Source organism: Babylonia areolata, chromosome 19 (genome assembly GCF_041734735.1).
Source record: "Babylonia areolata isolate BAREFJ2019XMU chromosome 19, ASM4173473v1, whole genome shotgun sequence".
Classification (NCBI taxonomy): Eukaryota; Metazoa; Mollusca; class Gastropoda; order Neogastropoda; family Buccinidae; genus Babylonia; species Babylonia areolata.
In genome coordinates, this window is record NC_134894.1 from 17,374,722 (window position 1) to 17,395,532 (window position 20,811).

The 20,811-nt window shown below is 45.8% G+C and overlaps 1 protein-coding gene across 1 annotated transcript in view; it reads right to left on the reverse strand.

The window, feature by feature from the left end:
• The window catches only part of LOC143293506 (uncharacterized), a 109,142-nt gene that overhangs the window by 54,286 nt on the left and 34,045 nt on the right, over positions 1-20,811 (reverse strand). The window contains exons 4-7 of the mRNA XM_076604407.1: positions 6,806-6,939; positions 2,612-2,830; positions 1,701-1,789; positions 583-666 (exon numbers count right to left, since the gene is read on the reverse strand). Coding sequence (XP_076460522.1) covers positions 583-666; positions 1,701-1,789; positions 2,612-2,830; positions 6,806-6,939 — 526 coding nt within the window. The remainder of the gene's footprint in view (positions 1-582; positions 667-1,700; positions 1,790-2,611; positions 2,831-6,805; positions 6,940-20,811) is intronic.

A 20,811-nucleotide genomic window follows, 5' to 3' on the forward strand; every position in this document is an offset into this window, starting at 1 on the left:
GCCGCTCTCTCTCTCTCTCTCTCACTCTGTGTTGTTTTCTCCTCATGTTTTCAAAGATAAGTGTGTCATTATACATAAATAAGTGATGTGCATGCTTTTCTTCATAACCTTTTTCTCAGTGTGAAAATATATGCAAGTTAGAAGGTTTCTTCTTCTTCTTGTTTTCAGTGTTGGTTGTTTTGGGTTTAATCTTTAACACTTTGTGTGTGTGTTTGTGTGTGTGTGTGTGTGTGTGTGTGTGTGTGTGTGTGTGTGCATGTGCCTTTGTGTGTGCGTGTGAGTATGTGCGTGCATGTGCATGCATGCCTCTGTGTGTGTGCGCGCATGTGCGTTTGTACATGACTGTGTTTATTTTCTTCCTTTTTTTTCTGTCTTTGAGGGATAAATGAAAAAAAGCATTTGCACTCACTCCATTACCCTATGAAAGTTTTGTTTCGTTTCCTTCCTTCCATCACTGCTGCATGTTTAATATCTGTCAACACCAGTCCTCCTGCTCTGCTGACTCCAGTGCAGATAACACATCAGGACTTCTCTAACATAAAACAACTGTTAAGGTCAACGCACCACAGACGGAAGCCTCACCTTCCATTATCATCGGAAGCTGGAACGACGTGGATTCCTAACGGTCCTCCATCATTCTCCAGGGTGATGATGACGCAGCCATGACTGCACACACAGAACAGACAAACATCCCTCCACACATGTTACCATGCCAACCAACCAGGCTTTCAGGAGGAAAAAAGGAGGAAAACAAAAGCAACAAAAAAACCCAACAAAAACCCTGAGGTTTTTTTCTTAATCCATCAGGACAGACTACTCTAAAAACAGCAAAATGTCAGTATGGGTGCAAGTGTATGCGAAAGAAACTTCGCACAATGCAAAAGGGTGTTAAAATAACGGAAAATGCACACTTTTGTTGAGTGATCAGTGAAAAGTCAAGTAGGTCAAGAAGTCTTAATACTGACTTCATTATACAAACATGATACAATGCCACATTCTGAAAACTTTTCAGTATGGTCAGCAGTAGTCAGCCATGGTAAAGTTCTGTCAGGAAGTTGTAATGCTGCAAAACCATCACAAAATGATACAATCTGAACAGTTAGATAGTGGCCTGTAGCGTTAAGTTTGTGGTAAAAAATCTGCAACTGTGTCATAATAACACAAATACGTGACAAAACAACACAATCTGAACACTTTTTTTGTGCAGTGGCCAACAGTGGCATATGGTGGTCAGTAACAGTCAGTAGTGGCCAGCTAATGTTCAAACCCTGTCAATAAATCAAAATACTGCATAACCATCACAAAGTATTGTCATGCCAAAGCAGGGTCTCACTGGCGAACAACAGACCTACCGTTTTAACCTTCCCGGACTGGTCAGGTACCCATTCTCACCTGGGTGGAGTGAAGTAAATCAGAGTAAAGTGCCTTTCCCAAGGACACTACAACTCGAACGCTGAACCACTGATGATCACTGGATCAGACGTCCAACGCCTTACCAATTCTTTAACTGGGTGGAGTGAGAAAAATCAGGGTAAACTACTCTTTCCCAAGGACAACACACCATATCCAAATGGGGCCTCGAACTCCAATCGCTGGTGAGCAGTGAATCAGAAATCCAACACCTTACCAATTCTGCCACGACACCCATACCGTGAATCAAAACCTACAAATCTTTACAGAACAACCCCTGCGTGGTGTACCTGTCGAGCTGTTTGGTGGAGGTGGTGGTGGAGGGGGTGGTGGTGTCGGTGGTGCTGGCGCCTATTGGCCCCTTCCTCTCCTCGATCACCTGCAACACAGTGCTGCCAGTCAGAGTCAGCCCCCTCCTCCACACAAAAGCTTCACATCATCATCTGATCAATATTCCTCAACTGGAAACTTACGGATCACTCAAACATCTATGTGCAGTAACTTAATCAGATTGATGGGTCCATGCATTATGGAACAGGATACAGGTTGATCAGGAAAGATCTGTACATTTTCAAAGAGGATAAAGATAAGCTGAATGCTTTTGTTACTAAACCCAGCAAAGTTGCTAAATGCACATGTGGAGAAAATATTTCTAGCTAACGCATAATATTTCGATGCTAAAATTTTAAAAAGTGTTGTTGTTGTTGTTGCCAAGTTCACTTGAATATATTTTTGGCAATTTCAAAATGTTAAATGCTATTACTGAAAGTTAACTGCACAGTCCAATAGCACAATTTTTAGAATCAAACAAGGAACGCACACACACACACACACACACACACACTCACACACATGGTGTACTGTAGTATGAGCTGAGTATGTCCATGTTTTTATGACTCACAGAACACTGACATGGTTTATGGAGCATTTCATGTACAAAATCTTCTGCATGCACATCTGCTAGGCAGACTGAAGGCAAGTCTGCACAAATAAACACTGATCTATCTTACATTGAAAAATGTGCCACTCTTAACAAGGCAAGGCTGCTCACTTATCTCTGATGTTTTGAAATGAAGTGGGAATGTCAAGAGGCATGTGATTCTCATTCCTTTGGCTACGGCAGTCCAAATTCCTTCACACTCCTCCGACAAAAACACAGAACAGATGCTGCCTATGTGCACCTCATCGTCACACAACTCACCTGTTTAAACTTTTCCTCCTGTTTGAACTTCTCCTCCTTAAACTTCTCCTCCTGCCTCTCCTGTGCCTCCATCCACACAAACATCTCCGGCCGGTTGCTAAGCGACGTGCGGAAGGCATCGCGGCTGAAGCGAGCGATCAGTGCTTTCTTCTTCCTCTCAAACGAGGTCTTCCCGGACTTGTCGTCATCTGATGAATCAGTCTGGTCCTCATCACTATCCTGAAAACATCAGTTTGGACAAAAAATTATTTTCCACAGTATATTGACTGTTGTCCCATTAAGGTTAAAAGGTTAAAGGTCCCATAGCCTTTTACGGCCATTGAGGCAGTGAATTCATAACCAGTGTCCATGGAGGCAGGGCCCAATCCTCTCCTGCCATTTAATTTTCCCCATCCGAAGTCAGGTGCCCAATCACACCTGGGTTCAGTGAGGAAAATCAAAGTAAAGTGCTTTTGCCAAGGACCCCACACTGTGCCGAAACAGGGCCCCGAACCCTGAAGTCCTGAACCCTGACCATTGACTGGTGAACACCACATCATAAGTCCTGAACCTTGACTGGTGAACACCACATCATAAGTCCTGAACCCTGACCACTGACTGGTGAACACCACATCATAAGTCCTGAACCATGACTGGTGAACACCACATCATAAATCCTTAACCCTGACCACTGACTGATGAACAACACATCATAAGTCCAATGCCTGACCATTGACTGGTGAACACCACATCATAAGTCCAACACCTGACCATTGACTGGTGAACACCACATCATAAGTCCAACACCTGACCATTGACTGGTGAACACCACATCATAAGCCCAACGCCTGACCACTGACTGGTGAACACCACATCATAAGTCCTGAACCATGACTGGTGAACACCACATCATAAGTCCTGAACCCTGACTGGTGAACACCACATCATAAGTCCTGAACCATGACTGGTGAACACCACATCATAAATCCTTAACCCTGACCACTGACTGGTGAACACCACATCATAAATCCTTAACCCTGACCACTGACTGGTGAACACCACATCATAAATCCTTAACCCTGACCACTGACTGGTGAACACCACATCATAAATCCTTAACCCTGACCATTGACTGGTGAACACCACATCATAAGTCCTGAACCCTGACCACTGACTGGTGAACACCACATCATAAGTCCAACACCTGACCATTGACTGGTGAACACCACATCATAAGTCCAACACCTGACCATTGACTGGTGAACACCACATCATAAATCCAACACCTGACCATTGACTGGTGAACACCACATCATAAATCCAACACCTGACCACTGACTGGTGAACACCACATCATAAATCCAACACCTGACCATTGACTGGTGAACACCACATCATAAGTCCAACACCTGACCATTGACTGGTGAACACCACATCATAAGTCCAACACCTGACAGATTCTGTCACGGCACCTCCTGATTACATGATGACACTATCTTGCTGCCTCCAGCAGATGTTTGTGACCAAACGAGTTGATGTCCTGGACAAGTGTATGCATTAATGTAGCTTCTGAACTAAACAGAAGAAGTCTATATCTTAACTAAAACTGATACATTGACTACACAGTTTTGTGAAAAAGAACAATGTAATCCATTTTTGACTTCTTAAATCTTTGCCAGTTTTTTTGTGTGCCCTTCCTAGAAGTGCACTGTCATTAGCATATACGGAAAGAACTGATTTGTTCCCATTTTTCAGCTAAATTGATTTTGACAAACAAATTATTTCCTGAGAAAATGAATTTTTTAAAGTGTAACATACACACACCCACACACACACACACACACACACAACCAAAACACTGGGTCATCACATACATTCACATTGCGTATGTGTAAACACACACACATGAGCCAATAAAGCCGGCGCATGCCGCAAGCTGTGTTTTATTAGAAGCATATATTTCACAGCAAGACTGTCTATTATGAACCAGCCAAACAGAGGTGGTACAGACCATGGAGGTGGCACACCTCCCTGCATGAGTCACTCCAGGAGGTGACAGGTCTGTCAAGGACTTTTGACGAACATAGTGCACCTTACCTTTCCCACTCTGTCATGGGCATCAACGTCAACACAGCCTGCCTGACAGCCAACCAGCCCTAGTATTTCAACAACCTGTCAGCTTTTATAAACCTGTTTATAACTGTGAAAAACTATTAGGCGAGTCAAGTCAACTTCTATACTGGTTTAACACTCTAAAACATTAGTCAGGTCAATGATTTCTTAATTTGTTTACCACGTTGCGAAAAACTGTTCATCAAGTCAAAATAATCTTCACTGAGGAGAATAAGAGTAAGCATATACAGCCTTTTTTTATTTTTATTTTTAAACATCCTAACCCTTTGGGAAAAAAAAAATTAACTGCCACTGTTGTCAGTTCAAACATGGCAGAAATAGGAATCTCTAGCTTGGGACAAAAAAACAACAGCAAAAAACGAAAAAAAAACCCAAAAGGTTGCAGATAACTTCTCTGAACCATCACTCAAAGAGCTATCTCAAAGAGACAAACAGAAAACTGGTGTGGTGTGGGGTGGGGGGGGGGCAGGGGGGAACGGCACAACGAATAAAGGGGGTGGGTGGGTTTGGCACTGTCAGGGGTAAGGGGAACTCATCCTGTTAGGGTCCCCCCCTTGCCCTTGCTGATAGGAATGAGGGGCTTCTGGATTGCATCATCATCCAGCATGGCAATAAACTAAAGATAAATGAAATAAATAAAATAAAATAGACAGACAAAAGCTACCTGGATGGTGGTGGAGAAGCCTATCACAGTTCAGAGGTGTGGGGGTGGGGTTGGTGATGCTGTGAGGGGGATGGTAGTGAGTGGAGAGGGAGAGTGGTGCAGGGGGGGTCAGGGAGGGGAGGTTTCAGTTTCAGTTTCGCAAGGAGGCCTCACTGCATTCAGACAGGACAAACCCATATGCCACACCTCATCTGCTTGGCAAATGCCTGAAAGTAGCATAACCCAACAGGCCTTAACTGTGTGCATATAATTATATTTATGTACCTATTAAAGTGGATTTCTTCTACAGAATTTGCCAGAGGACAACACTCTTGTTGCCATGGGTTCTTTTTTCAGTGCACCAAGTGTGTGCTGCACACCAGACCTCGGTTTAACGTCTCATTTGAATGACTAGATGCTCAGTTTTAATTTTTCAGTCAATCTTGGGAGAAAGGGCCACAGCAGGAATCAAACCCAGACCTTCATGGACACTGTAGTGGCAGATAAGCATCTTAACCATTCTGCCACCTTTGTCCTACTGTGTGGGGACTGATGGTGGGAGGGAGGGAGAGAGGGAGGGCAGTGCAGGAGGATCTTGGGGTGGATTAGGGAGGATCCTCCCTCAGTCAGGGTGGTTGTGCAGAGCAATGAATGCTGCTCTTTTTGACAGGAATGAGGGGCCTCTGGGTTGTGCCATCACACTGCATGCTGATACACAACACTGAACTTGCATATACCCAGGCTTTTTCACACATAGCCGACAGACACGGAAGAAACTGGTGAACAGTTCTTCTCTGCCACACCCCAATATAACTCTTTGCAGAGTTGAGGGAGAAGAAGAAACTAAAATCGAAATGAAATAACATCTACAGACAACAAGCACCTGCGTGGGGTAGAGTGGAGAAGTTTATCATGGTTAAGAGGTGGGGACAGGGTGGGCTGGAGGTGGTACTGTGAGAGGATGGATGATACCTGTGGTGGGACGAGGAAGGGTAATGCAATGGGGTTATGGGGGATGGGGGGGTGGGGGTGGGGGGAAGGAGAACTCACTCCACCAGGGTACCTGTGGTGGTGCTTGGTGATGATGCCCTTGTTGATTGGGATGAGGATCTTCTGGATTGCATCATCACCCACAGTGTTCATAAACTGAACTACAACTAAACTAAAACTAACAGTGAAATAAAAATCAACAGACAACGAGCACCTGAGTTTGTGAGAAGTTTACTAAAGTTGTTAAGATTCAGAAACAAAAAAACTCTATCATCTCTAAATGAGAAAATTGTTGAAAATTTTATAACAAAAAGCAGACCTATAGAGGGGTGGTAAGGTGAGTGAGGGAATGATGGGTGGTGGGAGAGGAGGGAAGGTAGTGCGGGGAGGGGGGGTAGGTCGAGGGGGAGAGCTGGGGGGGGGGGGAGGGGTGGGGGGGGGGGACTCACCCTGCCGCCCTGGTGGTGGTGCAGGGAGATGATGCCGTTGTTGATGGGGATGAGGGGCTTCTGGATTGCGTCATCACCCAGCGTGTTCAGTGCCGGCTCGCTCCCTCGCCGAACCCTCAGCGTGGAGGTGGGCACTGCAACACAACACACAGACGTGTACACACACATTGAAACACACACATAGTGTGAAAGAGAGAGAGTCTTACACACGCGCACGCAGGCACACACACACACACACACACACACACACACACAGACAAACAGAGATAGAGAGAGACAGAGAGAGACAGAGAAACAGACAGAGCGATAGAGAAAGGCAGATAGGCAGACAGACAGACAGACAGACACACACACACACACACACACAGAGACAAACAGAGATAGAGAGAGACAGAGAGAGACAGAGAAACAGACAGAGCGATAGAGAAAGGCAGACAGGCAGACAGACACCACACACACACACACACACACACACACACACACACACACACACACACACACATGTATGAACGCACGCACACACACACACACATTTACCCCCACCCAACACACACACACATTCACACACGCAGAGAGAGAAAGCGAGAGAGAGACAGACAGACAGACAGGCGTACGCGCGCAAACACACACAGCACACACACACACACACACACACACACACACACACACACTCACACTCACTCACCGCCCCGCCCCCTCCCTGCAACAGGGAGAGAGACAGACAGACAGACAGACAGAGACAGAGGCTGTGCAACACAAGAGGATGGTGCGGAGACGGGAATGAATACGACCATGGCATCAATTTTAACCTTAAAAATCAATGGCGGCCTTAACGATCGTCCTGGACAGGCGGAAGGCACACGCCTTGGCCGGCACTGTGTGGAGGTGGTGGTGGTGGTGGGGGGGGGGAGGGGGGGGCTTGAAGGGATGAAGGGGTGGTGGTGGTTGAGTGGTGGTGGTGATGGTGGGGGCGTATGCCGTTTTTCCCCTTCCATTCCAGCGCTGATACCACCAGTGAAGGAAGCGAGGGTGTGCCTTTACAGAGGCTGTGTCGCAGTCGAAGAGGGGTGTGGGTGGTTGTTGTTGGAGGGAGGATATGGTGGGGCAGGAGAGAGAGAGAGAGAGAGAGAGAGTGAGAGACAGAGACTGAGAGAGAGAGAGAGAGAGGCTGGGGTGGGGGGTGAGGGAGGAGCAGTTGTGGAGGGGAAGGAAGGGGAATATGGGGAGTAGGAGGGGGGAAGGGAGGTTGCAAGGCCATCTTTCTGAACTGTTTGCGTTGCGTTCAATCAGTTTTAGAGAAAGCTGAGGAAGCAAGAGGAAGGGAGGGAAGGGTGGGATAGGACGAGGTGGGAGGATTGTGTGGGTGATGAAGGAGAAGGGGGAGCTGGAGGTGGATGTGGACGATACGTGTGTGCGTGTGTACGTGTGGGCAACGGTTGAGGGTGTGTCTGCGGATGCGTGTGCGCGCATGAGTATAAGCCTCCGCAAGTGTATACTGAACACGCTCACTCACACTAATGCATGTGCATGCGTACACATAAGAATGTGTGTGCATGTGCTTGCACACATGCCCGTTGTTTGCGAACGTGCAAAACAGCATGCGTGCATAATGGGGAGAGAGAGACAGACAGACAGACAGACACACTCTGTGTGTGTGTGTGTGTGTGTGTGTGTGTGTGTGTTCAACTTCATTTAATATCTGTCCACATTAAGTGATATCAGATATGAAAAAAGGGTGGTGGGGGGAGGTTAAGGGATGAAAAATGAAAAAAAATATTCACAACATTAACAACAATCTGGCTGAAAGCGTTAAGAATAAAAAAAAAAACCCAACTGGACTATTGAACACAGATTTGAAAAAGTCAAACATTAACAGTGACAAGTCCAAGATATAATTATATAAAAAGAAAAAAGAAAAAGAAAGAAAAAAAGTTATAAAAGGAACCCAGCTGGACTATTTAACTTTTTTTTTTAACTGAACAATAAAAGTGAAGAGTCCAATTTGAGTTAGTTTGCGTGTGTGCGTGAATGAGTGCGCGCGTGCGTGTGTAAGTGCACGTGTATGCGGGCGCGTTTTATTATGTGTGCACAGGTTTGTGTGTGAGAGTGAGAGAGAGTGTGTGTGTGTGTGAGAGAGTGTGGGCGCGCGGACACACACACACACACCAATTGGGTGTAAACATGAACATGTCTGTGTGTCGTTCCATCAATAAACACATTAAAAACTGATGGAAAAAAAAGACCCAAAAACCAACCCACAACCCAAAAATGGAGAAGGTGAGCATATAATAAACTAGGAGGCAGGTGGGGGGGGGGGGGGGGGAGAAGGCGGAGGCCAGGGAGCCCAACAACCATTATCAACAGTCTCTCGGGCGTCTGAACGATTTCGTTGTAAAATGTAGAGGGGACAACAAAAGACGAGAATTATTCAAGCTGTAAAATTGCGCGGGGAATTGGGGGCTCGGAGAGAGGCGTCAAATTACTGATTAAAGCTGGACTCTGATCGAACGACTCTAGATATTTGTGTGCCGCATTCGCGTGTGTGCATAATACGTATGTGCGAACTTGTGCGTGTGTGTGCGCATTCCTGAGAGCGTGTGCGTGCTTGCATATTATACGTCTGCGCGCGCGCGCACACATGACATTTATGCATAACTGAACGGAGGTGATGACGTTTTTTTTATGAAACAAACCAAACCAAGCAAATTGAAATACAATTGTTCACATTTTTACCAAAAGTCACTTCTCTTCTGTTATTCTGGTGGCACAAAGTTGCACTTGTACTACAGGAAGCAGCAAAACAAATTCTGGCCACTGTTGACCCAAATATACAAAAATAAAAGACATCTAGATTATATAAAAAAAAATATTTAAAAAATCCATTTGGATGGTAAAACAAATACATGTAATTTTTTTTTTAAATAATAAAAAAAAAAAAAAAGTAAAAGAAAAGGAAACAAATACGGGTGGCGCTGCACTATGGCGACACTCTCCCAAGGGAGAGCAGTACCGATTTTCACACAGAGAAATCGGCTGTGACAAAAAGTAAAAAGATAAAAATAAAATACGACTCAATACAATACACAGCACAATCAAAAATAAAGCACACACCCTAGATACCGGTACACTTGCATGCTACAACCTTTTCTTTCACCATCATAAAACAGTATGACTGTTCGTGAAAATGGCAGTCTGAGTCTCCATCTTAATCTACATAACCAACACATTATGTCTCAAGATCACTTCATCAAACTTTTATTCACTGGCACACTCTAAGAGTTCTGTACTCATATCAATAAACAAATTCACTAAATCATTTTTATTTTGTTGTGTGCGCGCGCGCGTGCGTACGTGTGTGTGTGTGTGTGTGTGTGTGTGTGCGCGCGCGTGCGTGTATGTGTGCGCGTGCGTGTGTGCGTGCGTCTAAGTGTGTGTGTGCGCGTGCGTGTGCTCGTGCGTGTGTGTGGGTGGGTGTGTGTGTGGGTGAGTGGGTGGTTGGGTGGGTGAGGGGAAGGGAGAGGAGGTAGGAGGACAGCGAGGTAGAGTTGTCGCCAGCAGGACAGATTACAAGGCAACACGGCAACAGTTGTGCGGAAGATTAGAAGGGTGACCCGTCACACACACACACACACACACAGAAGGGAGGGAGGAAGAGTGAGAGAGAGAGAGAGAGAGAGAGAGAGAGAGTATGGAAATGGAAAGAAGGGACAGGGCGTGTGGTAACCACAAGGAGAAAAGTGATAGAAGTAATGGAGGTCAACAGAAGACGAGAGAAAAAAAAAAAGGGGGGGTTGGGGGTGGGGGGGGTTGAGTCGGGCGTGGAATTGGAGGGAGGGGGGTAGTGGTATGGAAGAGGAGACAGAGGAGAAAAGTGAGTGCATGGGTGGGAGAGACGGAGAGGGAGGAGGAGGAAGAGAAAAGAAGTGAGTGCATGGGGAGGAGAAAGAGGTAGGAGGAGGGGGGAGGGGGGGGGAGACTGCAGAGGCAAACTACTCAACCACAGACAGACATATAGGCAGTTTTGGGGTGCACGGGAGAGGGGATGGAAGATCTGATAGCTTCTAGAAATCGTGTGTGTGTGTGTGTGTGTGTGTGTGTGTGAACGATACAAAGAAGAGCCAGCCAAGCTGACGAGAGACGATGTCGCCAGAGTGCAGTGACAGTGACAAGAGACAAGTGACAGGTGACAGCCATAAAACACAGAGCATCAGCCAGTAGAGGTGTCCATTAACGTGGACCACCCGCGAATCACACCCCATTCCTGCTACACCCCACCCTGCACCTACCCATCTCCATCCATCCCTTGTCCGTCACATCGTGACAGGACAGGAAAGACCACACATACACACACACACACACACACGCGCGCGCGCGCATGTACACTATAAACTGGCTTTAAGAACAGCTGAACAGCTTCATCGAAGACAAACATGTATATTTTTTACCTGGACTTCAAACGTTTCATATTCACGCGTGAGTGTGCGCATAAAAGCATGCATGAGTGCGTGTATTTTTACGCACACTGACACGTACTCACATAAGAATTCATATACTATTCTTTAAAAAAAGAAAAGAAAAAAAAAACAGTAATAGAATGGAACCAGCTGGAAGAAGCCGCAAGTGAAGGGGGTCGTCGCAGCATTAGGAGCAGCGATAAAAATAAATAAATAAATAAATAAATAAAATTATTAATAAAAGTTCCCTGCCAGTTGCTGCTGCCCACCATTAGCGAAGGAAATGCTTTGTTTTCAACTGGTTGCACGCGCTCTCTCCCCCGAAGTCCGTTGTGACGCTAACCAAAACTGGCCAATGCAACAAACGAATCCGATCCTGATCCTTGCATGCACGCATGATATAGTTACATGCAGTCCAGCCCACCGCAAAGGGTCATGACCAGGACGATGCGTGCATGCATATGCACGTGAGTGTTTTTTGTTGTTTTTTTTTGTTTTTGTTTTTCAAACTTCAACACAAGAAAGTATCAAGAGGGCAAAACTACAACAGGGTCCGCCACTGAAGTGAACACAACAATTAACTCCATGCAAGCCCACCTCACATAAAATAAAGACACACACACACACACACACACACACACACCAACAACAACCACCACCAACAACAAAAAAAAACCCTCAGTAATACACAATTTTTTTTTTAAACAAACGCTGTCATTATTGCAACGGCAGCAGCAGCTGCAGACGTAATTATCAACACTACAATAATATATTCCACGCATTTACTTGGGACAGACAAGGGGGGAGGAGGGGGTATTTCCGACATCCAAACCCCCACCCACACCCCTCACAATCAAACCCCACTGATTCCTCTCTAGCACACAAGACAGACACCGCCACACGAGAGACAGCGGGAGGAACGGTCCGACACACAATCTGCATACTAAAAGGCTGCGTTTTTCCGGGCGCAGGCCAGGGGCGTTAACCCTTTCGCTGCTGCTGACAAGAATGCCTGTCAGTGAGGGGCTGCCACATCACTGAGGTAAGACAGTGCTTGCAGGTCGCGACGTCTTCCTCTTAGGACTGCACTACTTTGACAAGTTCTATTCCCTGTTTAAAAGAGTGCATGAAAAATACTGATCACACTTCAAATGTATGCCACACTGATCTCATTTCAACAAGGCTCAGTAGTCACGGGGTTAACACGTTAACACGGGGTTAACACACGATCGATCCGCAGGGTGGCAGGACCGTGGCCCCATTTACATGGGGACCTCTCCATCACCACCACCACCACCATCATCCCCATGGACAGTCCGCACCGACCACCACACACGACACTTCCTGCACTTCCCGCCAACAGTTTCAGTTCCTCCAGGAAGCGTCACCGTGTGCGGACAAATCCATGTTATTACGCTTCTCCACAACTGCTAGGCAGACGCCTGACCAGAAACATAACCCAATGCGCTTAGTCAGGCATTAAGTGCATGACTATAAATATTCATGTACCTATCAGACTGTCTTCTGCAGAATTTTGCTAGAGGACAACACTTTTGGTGCCATGGGTTCTTTTTCAAACCCTGACTCTCATGGACACTGTTTTGGCAGTTAAGCATCCTAAGCCTCCTGCCACCTTCCCTCCACATCATCTCTCTGGACGGTCAGCACTGACCACCACTTTCTTCACTTACTTCCCACAACAGGTCTGAAAGAAGGAACCGAAACCCCTCCCCAAGACCCCCCGAACCCCTCTACACTAAAAAAAAAAAAAAAAAAAAAAAAGAAAAAAAAAAGGGGGGCTGGATGTACTTTTAGTGCCAGAGTCCAGGGAACTGATGTCAATGATGAAATATAATCGTTATATATGCGAGCACAAGAAATAAACTCTTTTGCCTTTGGGAAGGCTGTATGTATATATACGGTGTGGATGGGATGCAGAGAGTCAGGGCAGCCAATGGCACGGTGCATCCCTCACGAGCAGGACCCTGTCAGCAAAGTCTTCCCTTGGAAATACAGAGCTCGGAAGAAGAAAAAGTATTGCGATTGCCCACAACTGTATATTCTAATTTTATTTAGTTACACTTGGGGTCTATAATTTCTCAGTTATGTATGCGATAGGAAGAGATTTTTGGAGAGATGGAAGGCGGATGGGTAAAACCATTAGTTTGGTTGGCTTTGCTACATGATAAAGAAACTTGATAGATCACAGACGGCAATGGGGGAAAGAACAAAACGCACAAAACACTGACAATACTTTCGTTGGGTTTAGCAAACTTTTCTTTTACACGAGAAAGATGATAATAACCTGAGGGAAGAGAGAAAATGGACAACAAAAATAACACCAATGATACTTTGGTTTTTGCATGGTTGGGCCTTGGCTTAATATTCTGGGTCATAACTTGACAGCTGACAAATCGGAGAAACATCCCCACAGTAATGCCTTATCAAGTCTTACTTCACTTTATCATGACATTTGGAATGTATGTGTCTGAGTGGATTTGGTGTGTACATATTCAAGCATCCTTCACATGTTAAAGAAAAAAGGTTTTTTTCCAGGTGTTTTTTTTTTGTTTTTTGTTGTTGTTTTTTTAATACAGGTGTATTCCTCTTCCAAATCCATTAACATACCAAGAAGACAGAATGGCTGATCAACATCATTCTGGAAATAAAGCAGCCAGACCACCTCAGCAAAACATCGGTTCTGAGCCGGCTGAACAAAAACATCAACAGGACCGACGAGACAGATCGATAATGTTCCAGGTGCAAAATACATGCTCCTAAATGTCATGCCATTGTGTGGGCTGCGAAGCGAGTTACTGAACTTCCATCCATTCCTGCCGACGCAGCATTATACGCTTGGGTGCTGCCCTGTACACAGATCAATGGATCCCTGGCCATTACTGCTGTTGGCCACGGTAAGGGAGAATCTCTCCCCCAACCCCCACTCCCTACCCGTAAAGTCTCGCGGTGATCAATCGCTGCCAGATATGGTCTATCTGTGCCATTTATCTCCTTCCCCTGCGTCAAGGAGGCGTCAATGCGTTTGGACAAATCCATATATGCTGCACCGCTTCCTGGGCATATGCCCGTCGAGCAGCATAACCCAATGTTCTTGTCATGCCTTGAGTGCATGCATCATATACATATCTGAACCTTTCGTAGCGGATTTCTTCTATAGAATTTTGCCAAAAGAAACAACATTTATGTTGCCATGAGTTCTTTGTGAGTGTGCCGAAAGCATGCTACACACGGGACCTCAGTCTCAACCAAATGACTGGACACTCCATTCGATTTTCCAGTCAGCCTTGGGAGAAAGGGTGTGTCCTGGGTTCAAACTCAGAATATCGTGGACACTGCATTGGCAGATAAAGGTCTGACCCATTCTGCCACCTTGCTCGTCAATCTTTCTGCGGACAGAAGCCAGTGTGGCTGTCTGTGTCCTGTCTGGGTTGTCTTCTTTTGGTGCAGCACTGAACAGCGAGAGTTCTAGTTCTGGTCTGGGGATTTTGTTTCTTTGGGGAACCCCCCCCCCTCCCCCCCCAAAAAAAAAACAAAAAAACAAACAAACACGCTGATGGTCTTTCACTTATATATACATATATTTGTTATTTTGGAAGACAGGCATGAGAATGAACATATTCAAATTCTTTAAAAAGTTTAAAAATACTAGCACTATTCTGTATGGAGAGGGGTGTACACCTGGTTTGAAACTTCATCAATACATGGTTTAAAAGGCATTTGGAAGGCTCTCCTGCAATCAAGAAAAGAAATTTTAATGCAAATAATGGAGTTTATAAGGCGCATGGTGAATCACTGAACTGGTTGAGTAAGCATACATATGAAAGCATACAGATACACATCCGGTCAGCAAACCACAAACACACAGATATAAAAGAGAATTATGTGTTGAGTTCTTCTAAAGCTCTCTGTCTCTCTCTCTCTGGCAACAATAAACTGGCCCCAAATCATATCGAAATAAACGAGAATCATGTTCTGACTCTCCCACCAACTCTCTGTGTGTGCGTGCGTGTGTGCAAGCGCGTGTGAGAGTGAATCTGTGTGTGTGTGTGTGTGTGTGTGTGTGTGCGCGTTGACAACAATTGCAACGGACCCTGATCAGATCGAAATAAACGAAAACCACGTGCTGCGTCGGCTTCTCTGTGTGTGTGTGTGTGTGTGTGAGAGAGAGAGAGAGAGAGAGAGAGAGTGAACTGACAAAATTGCAATGGACCGTTGCTTATTTGGAAATAAACGAGAATCACGTGCTGAGATCAGCTTCTGATGTGTGTGTGTGTGTGTGTGTGTGTGTGTACTGACAACAATGCAATGGACCCTTGCTCATAGTTTCAGCTTCAGTTGCTCAAGGAGGCGTCACTGCGTTCGGATAAATCCATTTTCGCTACACCACATCTGCCAAGCAGATGCCTGACCAGCAGCGTAACCCAACGAGCTTAGTCAGGCCTTGAGAAAAAAATTGCTCATAATGGAAATAAACGAGAATCACGTGCTGAGTTCAGCTTCTGAATCTCTGTGCGCGTGTGTGAGTGTGTGCTCCTGGTCATCTAAATAATCAATCATGTGCTGAATTAATCTCCTGAATCTCTGTGTGTGTGTGTGTGTGTGTGTGTGTGCTGGGAGAAGGGGGAATGGGGGTGCATTTGTTTTTCCCAGTGGTCTAAACACGTGCCTCGGTGATCGCCTGTCATGATCGGCATATTGACAACTGTGGTCTTGACTTCGATCAACCGCCATGGGTGAGGAAACACGAGTCCAAATATGGAAGACGCTCTGACAAGTCACTCTCTACTCAAAGCTTCTGAACTACAGGAGAATACGGACTGAACAGCTTGCTTTTTTTTTTCTTTTTTTGCCGTTTTGAAGTGTATTTAAATTCAAATGCATATCCATGCGCGCAACGTGCAGAAAACATGGCGTTGGGTGGCGTTCGAAACGGGTTCTCTCCCCATGTACAGCTCGCCGCATTTTTTCTATCAATTAAGAATTCAAACCGTTTGGGAATTAACGAATCGACGCGCGAGTCCGATCAACAGAAGACGAACCTATCGCATGTACATATAGTGATATACCCCTTGAATTTTTTTCAATGGATTTACACAAATGTCGGGATCGACCCTCGAGGGTCCCAGACTGACTGATTTCCATAAATTTACGGACAGTTTTCGTCTCTGAGGATTGGGCCCTGCCTTCCCATGCTGAGCCCTAGAAACAGTGGATTTGATGTACAGAGATATATAAACGAATTCACTGCCGCCATGGCCGTAAAAGGCTATGGGGCCTTTAACCCCCTCCCCTCTTCTCACTTCTTATTTTCTAAAACTTGATTTCTATCAAGGTCACTTGGGCCTAAAAGTAAAATCCCATTAAAAAAAAAAAAAAAAAAAAAAACTCACTCGCTTGACCTCTTTTCATCTCTGACTCACCCACACATGCGTGGGCTTACACAGACACACACACGCACGCGCGCGCGAGCGTCATGCACAAAATTAATGCACACACACACACACACACACACAGCGTACGCACGCACATACCTCTAGAATAGCGCTCCACAACTTCTATTGAACAATTTCCAATCAACACTGACATCCTTAAAAAAAATTTTAGAGAGAGAAAAAATAGACAACAGAAAAAAGAAGCATCTGCTCTCCTCCAGGAAGTATGCTGCCTTCTCCTTTTAGTCAACAAACTTCGATTAAAAAACAAAACTAAAAAAAAAAGAAAGACGAAAAAATAAAGAAAAAAAACAACAAAACATTAGGGAACAAAATCCATCCACTGGCCCCTCACCTCCCTCCACTGCCACATCATTCTCTCTTTTCATGCAGCCCAGTATCGAGAAGAGAGAGGGAAGGAGGGAGAGAGAGAGAGGATGAACTTGTTGAATTTGTGAGATAGAGAGAAAAACAGAGAGAGAGAGAGAGAGAGAGAGAGAGAGCGTGTGTGAGAGAGAGAAAGAGGAAGGCTGAGACAAAAAAGACTGACAAGAAACAGAGAGACTAAGACTAGTGAGAGTGAGAGGGAGAAAGACAGAGAGTGAGACATCGACGGACACAGACCAGAGAGGCAGTGAGAGAGAGGGAGGGGCGGGGGGTGGGGGGGGAGAGACAGAGAGACACACACAGAGGTTCCGAGAGAGACAGAGAGAGAGGGGGGGGGGGGGTGATAGACACAGAGGCAGAGAGAGAGAGACGGAAACACCCGCCAAACTCCATGCCTCTCACATCTCTCTCCCCTCCCTCTACACACACTTGCACAGTGCACTGACAAGTCTCCAAGGCCCCCTTTCTCCGCTCAAGGCCACACTGCCAGGGCCATACACCCACCCCTTCCCCTACATGCCCCCAACCTTTCACTGATCAATAAGGGAGAAGGGAAAACTCCCCCCCCCCCTCTCCTCCTCGTCCTTCTCAACCCTCCCCGCACACTCCCCATCCTTGGCCAGTAATGCAAGGAGGATTCTGATGGCACGCCATTCCACCACACACTTTCCTGCAGCACAGCACAGCACATCATCCAGAGAACACGCAGTCTCCTCCCAGCTTGTGGTGTGTTGTCTTTAATTAATTTGATGAAAAGACTTTTCACAGAAATAATTCTCTCTCTGTGTGTGTGTGTGTGTGTGTGTGTGTGTGTGTGTGTGTGTGTGTGTGTGAATTCCGCCTCCCTCTCTCCGTTTGTCAACCACAGCTGTGTAAGGGTGGGGAAGAATTGTGAAGGCAGGCGGAGGAGGGGAGGAGGGTGGGGTTGAAGGGTTCGTCAATCAATTTGTGCTTCACTAGGTGTGTTTTTTTTTGTTTTTTAAAATGTTTTTTATGTGCTTTTATTTTAGGGCTAGTAACTTATAATTTTGTCCCCGTTCACAGTTCTTGTTAAAATTTAGCATATATGGAAGAAGAAGAAAAAAAGAAGAAGAAAGAATAGCGCGCTTAATTTTTTTATTTTAAATGTGCCCCTAAGCGTACTCTATCAACAACCTCGAGTTTTCTTCTTTTGCTGTTTTGTATGTACCGAGAACGTGTCTATGCGTCAGACGCACATCCTCTTTTTTCAAAGACGTACACCCAGTTGTGCTGCTGCACACGTCGTCAGGGACTGTCAAAAGAAATGGGAGAGAGGGGGAGGAGAGAGAGAGAAAGAGGGAGAGAGAGGGAGGGGAGAGAGAAGAAAAAAAGGGAAAAGGGATGGGAGGCGGGGGAATGAGGAATAGGGGGTGTGGGGGGGGGGGGGATGCGAGGGGGACACAAGAGAGGGTGGTTCGAATGTGTCCTTTGCTGCCCTCAAAAATCCATCCCTCCTTCCTCTAACCCCTTTTCAAAACGGACTTGCATTCTCTTTACGTCTTCATTGCTGCATTATTGTTCCACACATCTTTATATAGATCTATCACTTTCTCGTGTGTGTGTGTGTGTGTGTGTGTGTGTGTGTGTGTGTAAACGTGGGAGCGAACGCGTAAATGAGTGTGTCAACGTGCTTCCTTGCCCCATACCCTCTCGATTTTATTTTGCATGATCTGAGAAAGAAATGAGAAATATGTGTACACAGAGTGGGTGAGGGAGGGGGCTGGGAACACTGCGGGTTGAGTGCGGTGGAGGGTGTGTCTGTGGGTGTGCGCGTGTGCGCGAGCGCAAATGTCTGTGTGCGTGTTTGTACGCGCGCGCGCGCATGTATGTGTGTGTGCGCGCGCGCTTGCGCGCGTGAATCACCGTGTGCGAGTGAATGAACGTATGATCAGAGAAAGAAGTTATTCAATGCACGCAAAGAGGAGGGGTTGCTGTGGGGCAAAAGGTGGCCGGGTGGGGAAGGGAGTAGAAGCGTGGAGAATGTGTCGATATCTAACTCGAACACCTACCTTTTAATGACAAGGCCATTCTGCCCGTGTCAGGTGGGGTCGTGGGGGGAGGGGGTATGGGTGCAGGGGGAGATGGGAAATACAGAAGCACTGTACAGCAATGACTGGCAAAACATATATGTCAAGTGCAGCGTGGAAGGTGGAATGGAGAGGGGGTAAAGGGTCCAATCACACGTTGGCAAAACACACAGGCACAAAATAGTGTGTGTGTGTGTGTGTGTGTGTGTGTGTGTGTGTGTGTGTGTGTTGAGAGAGAGACAGATAGACATATAGACAGAGTGTTAAAGAGAAGAGGGGGGGAGGGGGGAGTCTGGCAGACAGACAGACATACAGAAACACACAGACAAGACAGTTACAGACACAGAGAGAAGACAAAGAAAAAGAGACAACACACACACACACACACACACACACACACACACACACACACACCCAGCCTTCTCTTTATAAAAATCAAAGCTACCACCCTTTCACCAAACTCGGTCACGAACCTATAAAGTTTTGTCGAAGTCTTTAAGACCCTGCTCACACGCGTAAGAGGAAAAGAGGCAGTCCTATTGATTGACGACCAGAAAAAACAACAACAAAAAAAAACACACACACACGGGAGAGCGATCACACACACACGCGCGCGCGCGCGCGCGCACGCACGCACGTGCGCGTGCACACACACACACACACACACACCACGAGGAGACTGTAGTACTAGTATTGATTAAATACTAAAAATTACATCTAGACAAGAGCAGTCACACACACACACACACACACACACACACACACACACACACACCACGAGGAAAGAGACTGTCCTATTGATTTCACGTGGGAGCTGACGGGATCAGATGATAGTAGTTACTGTTACACCCAAAGAAAGAAGAAGCACTCCTTTTTTTCCCCCTTTTTTTATATTTTATTTTATTACAGAGAAGCAGCAAACTTTTTTTTGTCTTTTCTGTTTCATTTCCTCTTCTGTATTTTATTATCTTTTCGTGATATACTATTCTCTATAACGTTCGAGCACACCATTAAACTATGATCACTACAGATTACTATATCTGAATCACTTGCCTCAGGGGATGACACCTCACTGAACACACACACACACACACACACACACACACACACAAACATACACACATACTGCAAACACACACACAAACACACACACATACTGCGCGCGCGCACACACACACACACACACACACATACTGCACACATACATATATATGTGTGTGTGCATGCGCTCACACATACACACACAGAGACATAAAGACACACACACACACAGAGTGATTAAGAGGTGAGTGAAAGAGACACGTATATATGTATCTGTGCAGTATGTGTGTGTGTGTGCGTGCAGTGTGTATGTGTGTGTGTGTGTGTGTGTGTGTGTGTGTGTGTGCAGTATGTGTATATATATATGTGTGTGTGTGTGTGTGTGTGTGTGTGTGTGTGTGTGTGTTCAGTGAGACAATGCACAGGAATCACACACACAGGAGCAAGCAAATCCCAGACATGTGCAACCACTCAAGCTAGGGACATGAAATGGAATAGGTAATTTGTCCATCTTTGGGATAACAGACAAGTTCGACAAAATGACTGATTCTGTATGGTTACTACCTTTTCATTTTGTGTTATATGTTAAAAACAATGTTGTGCAAAGGCAAGGGTGAAAATAA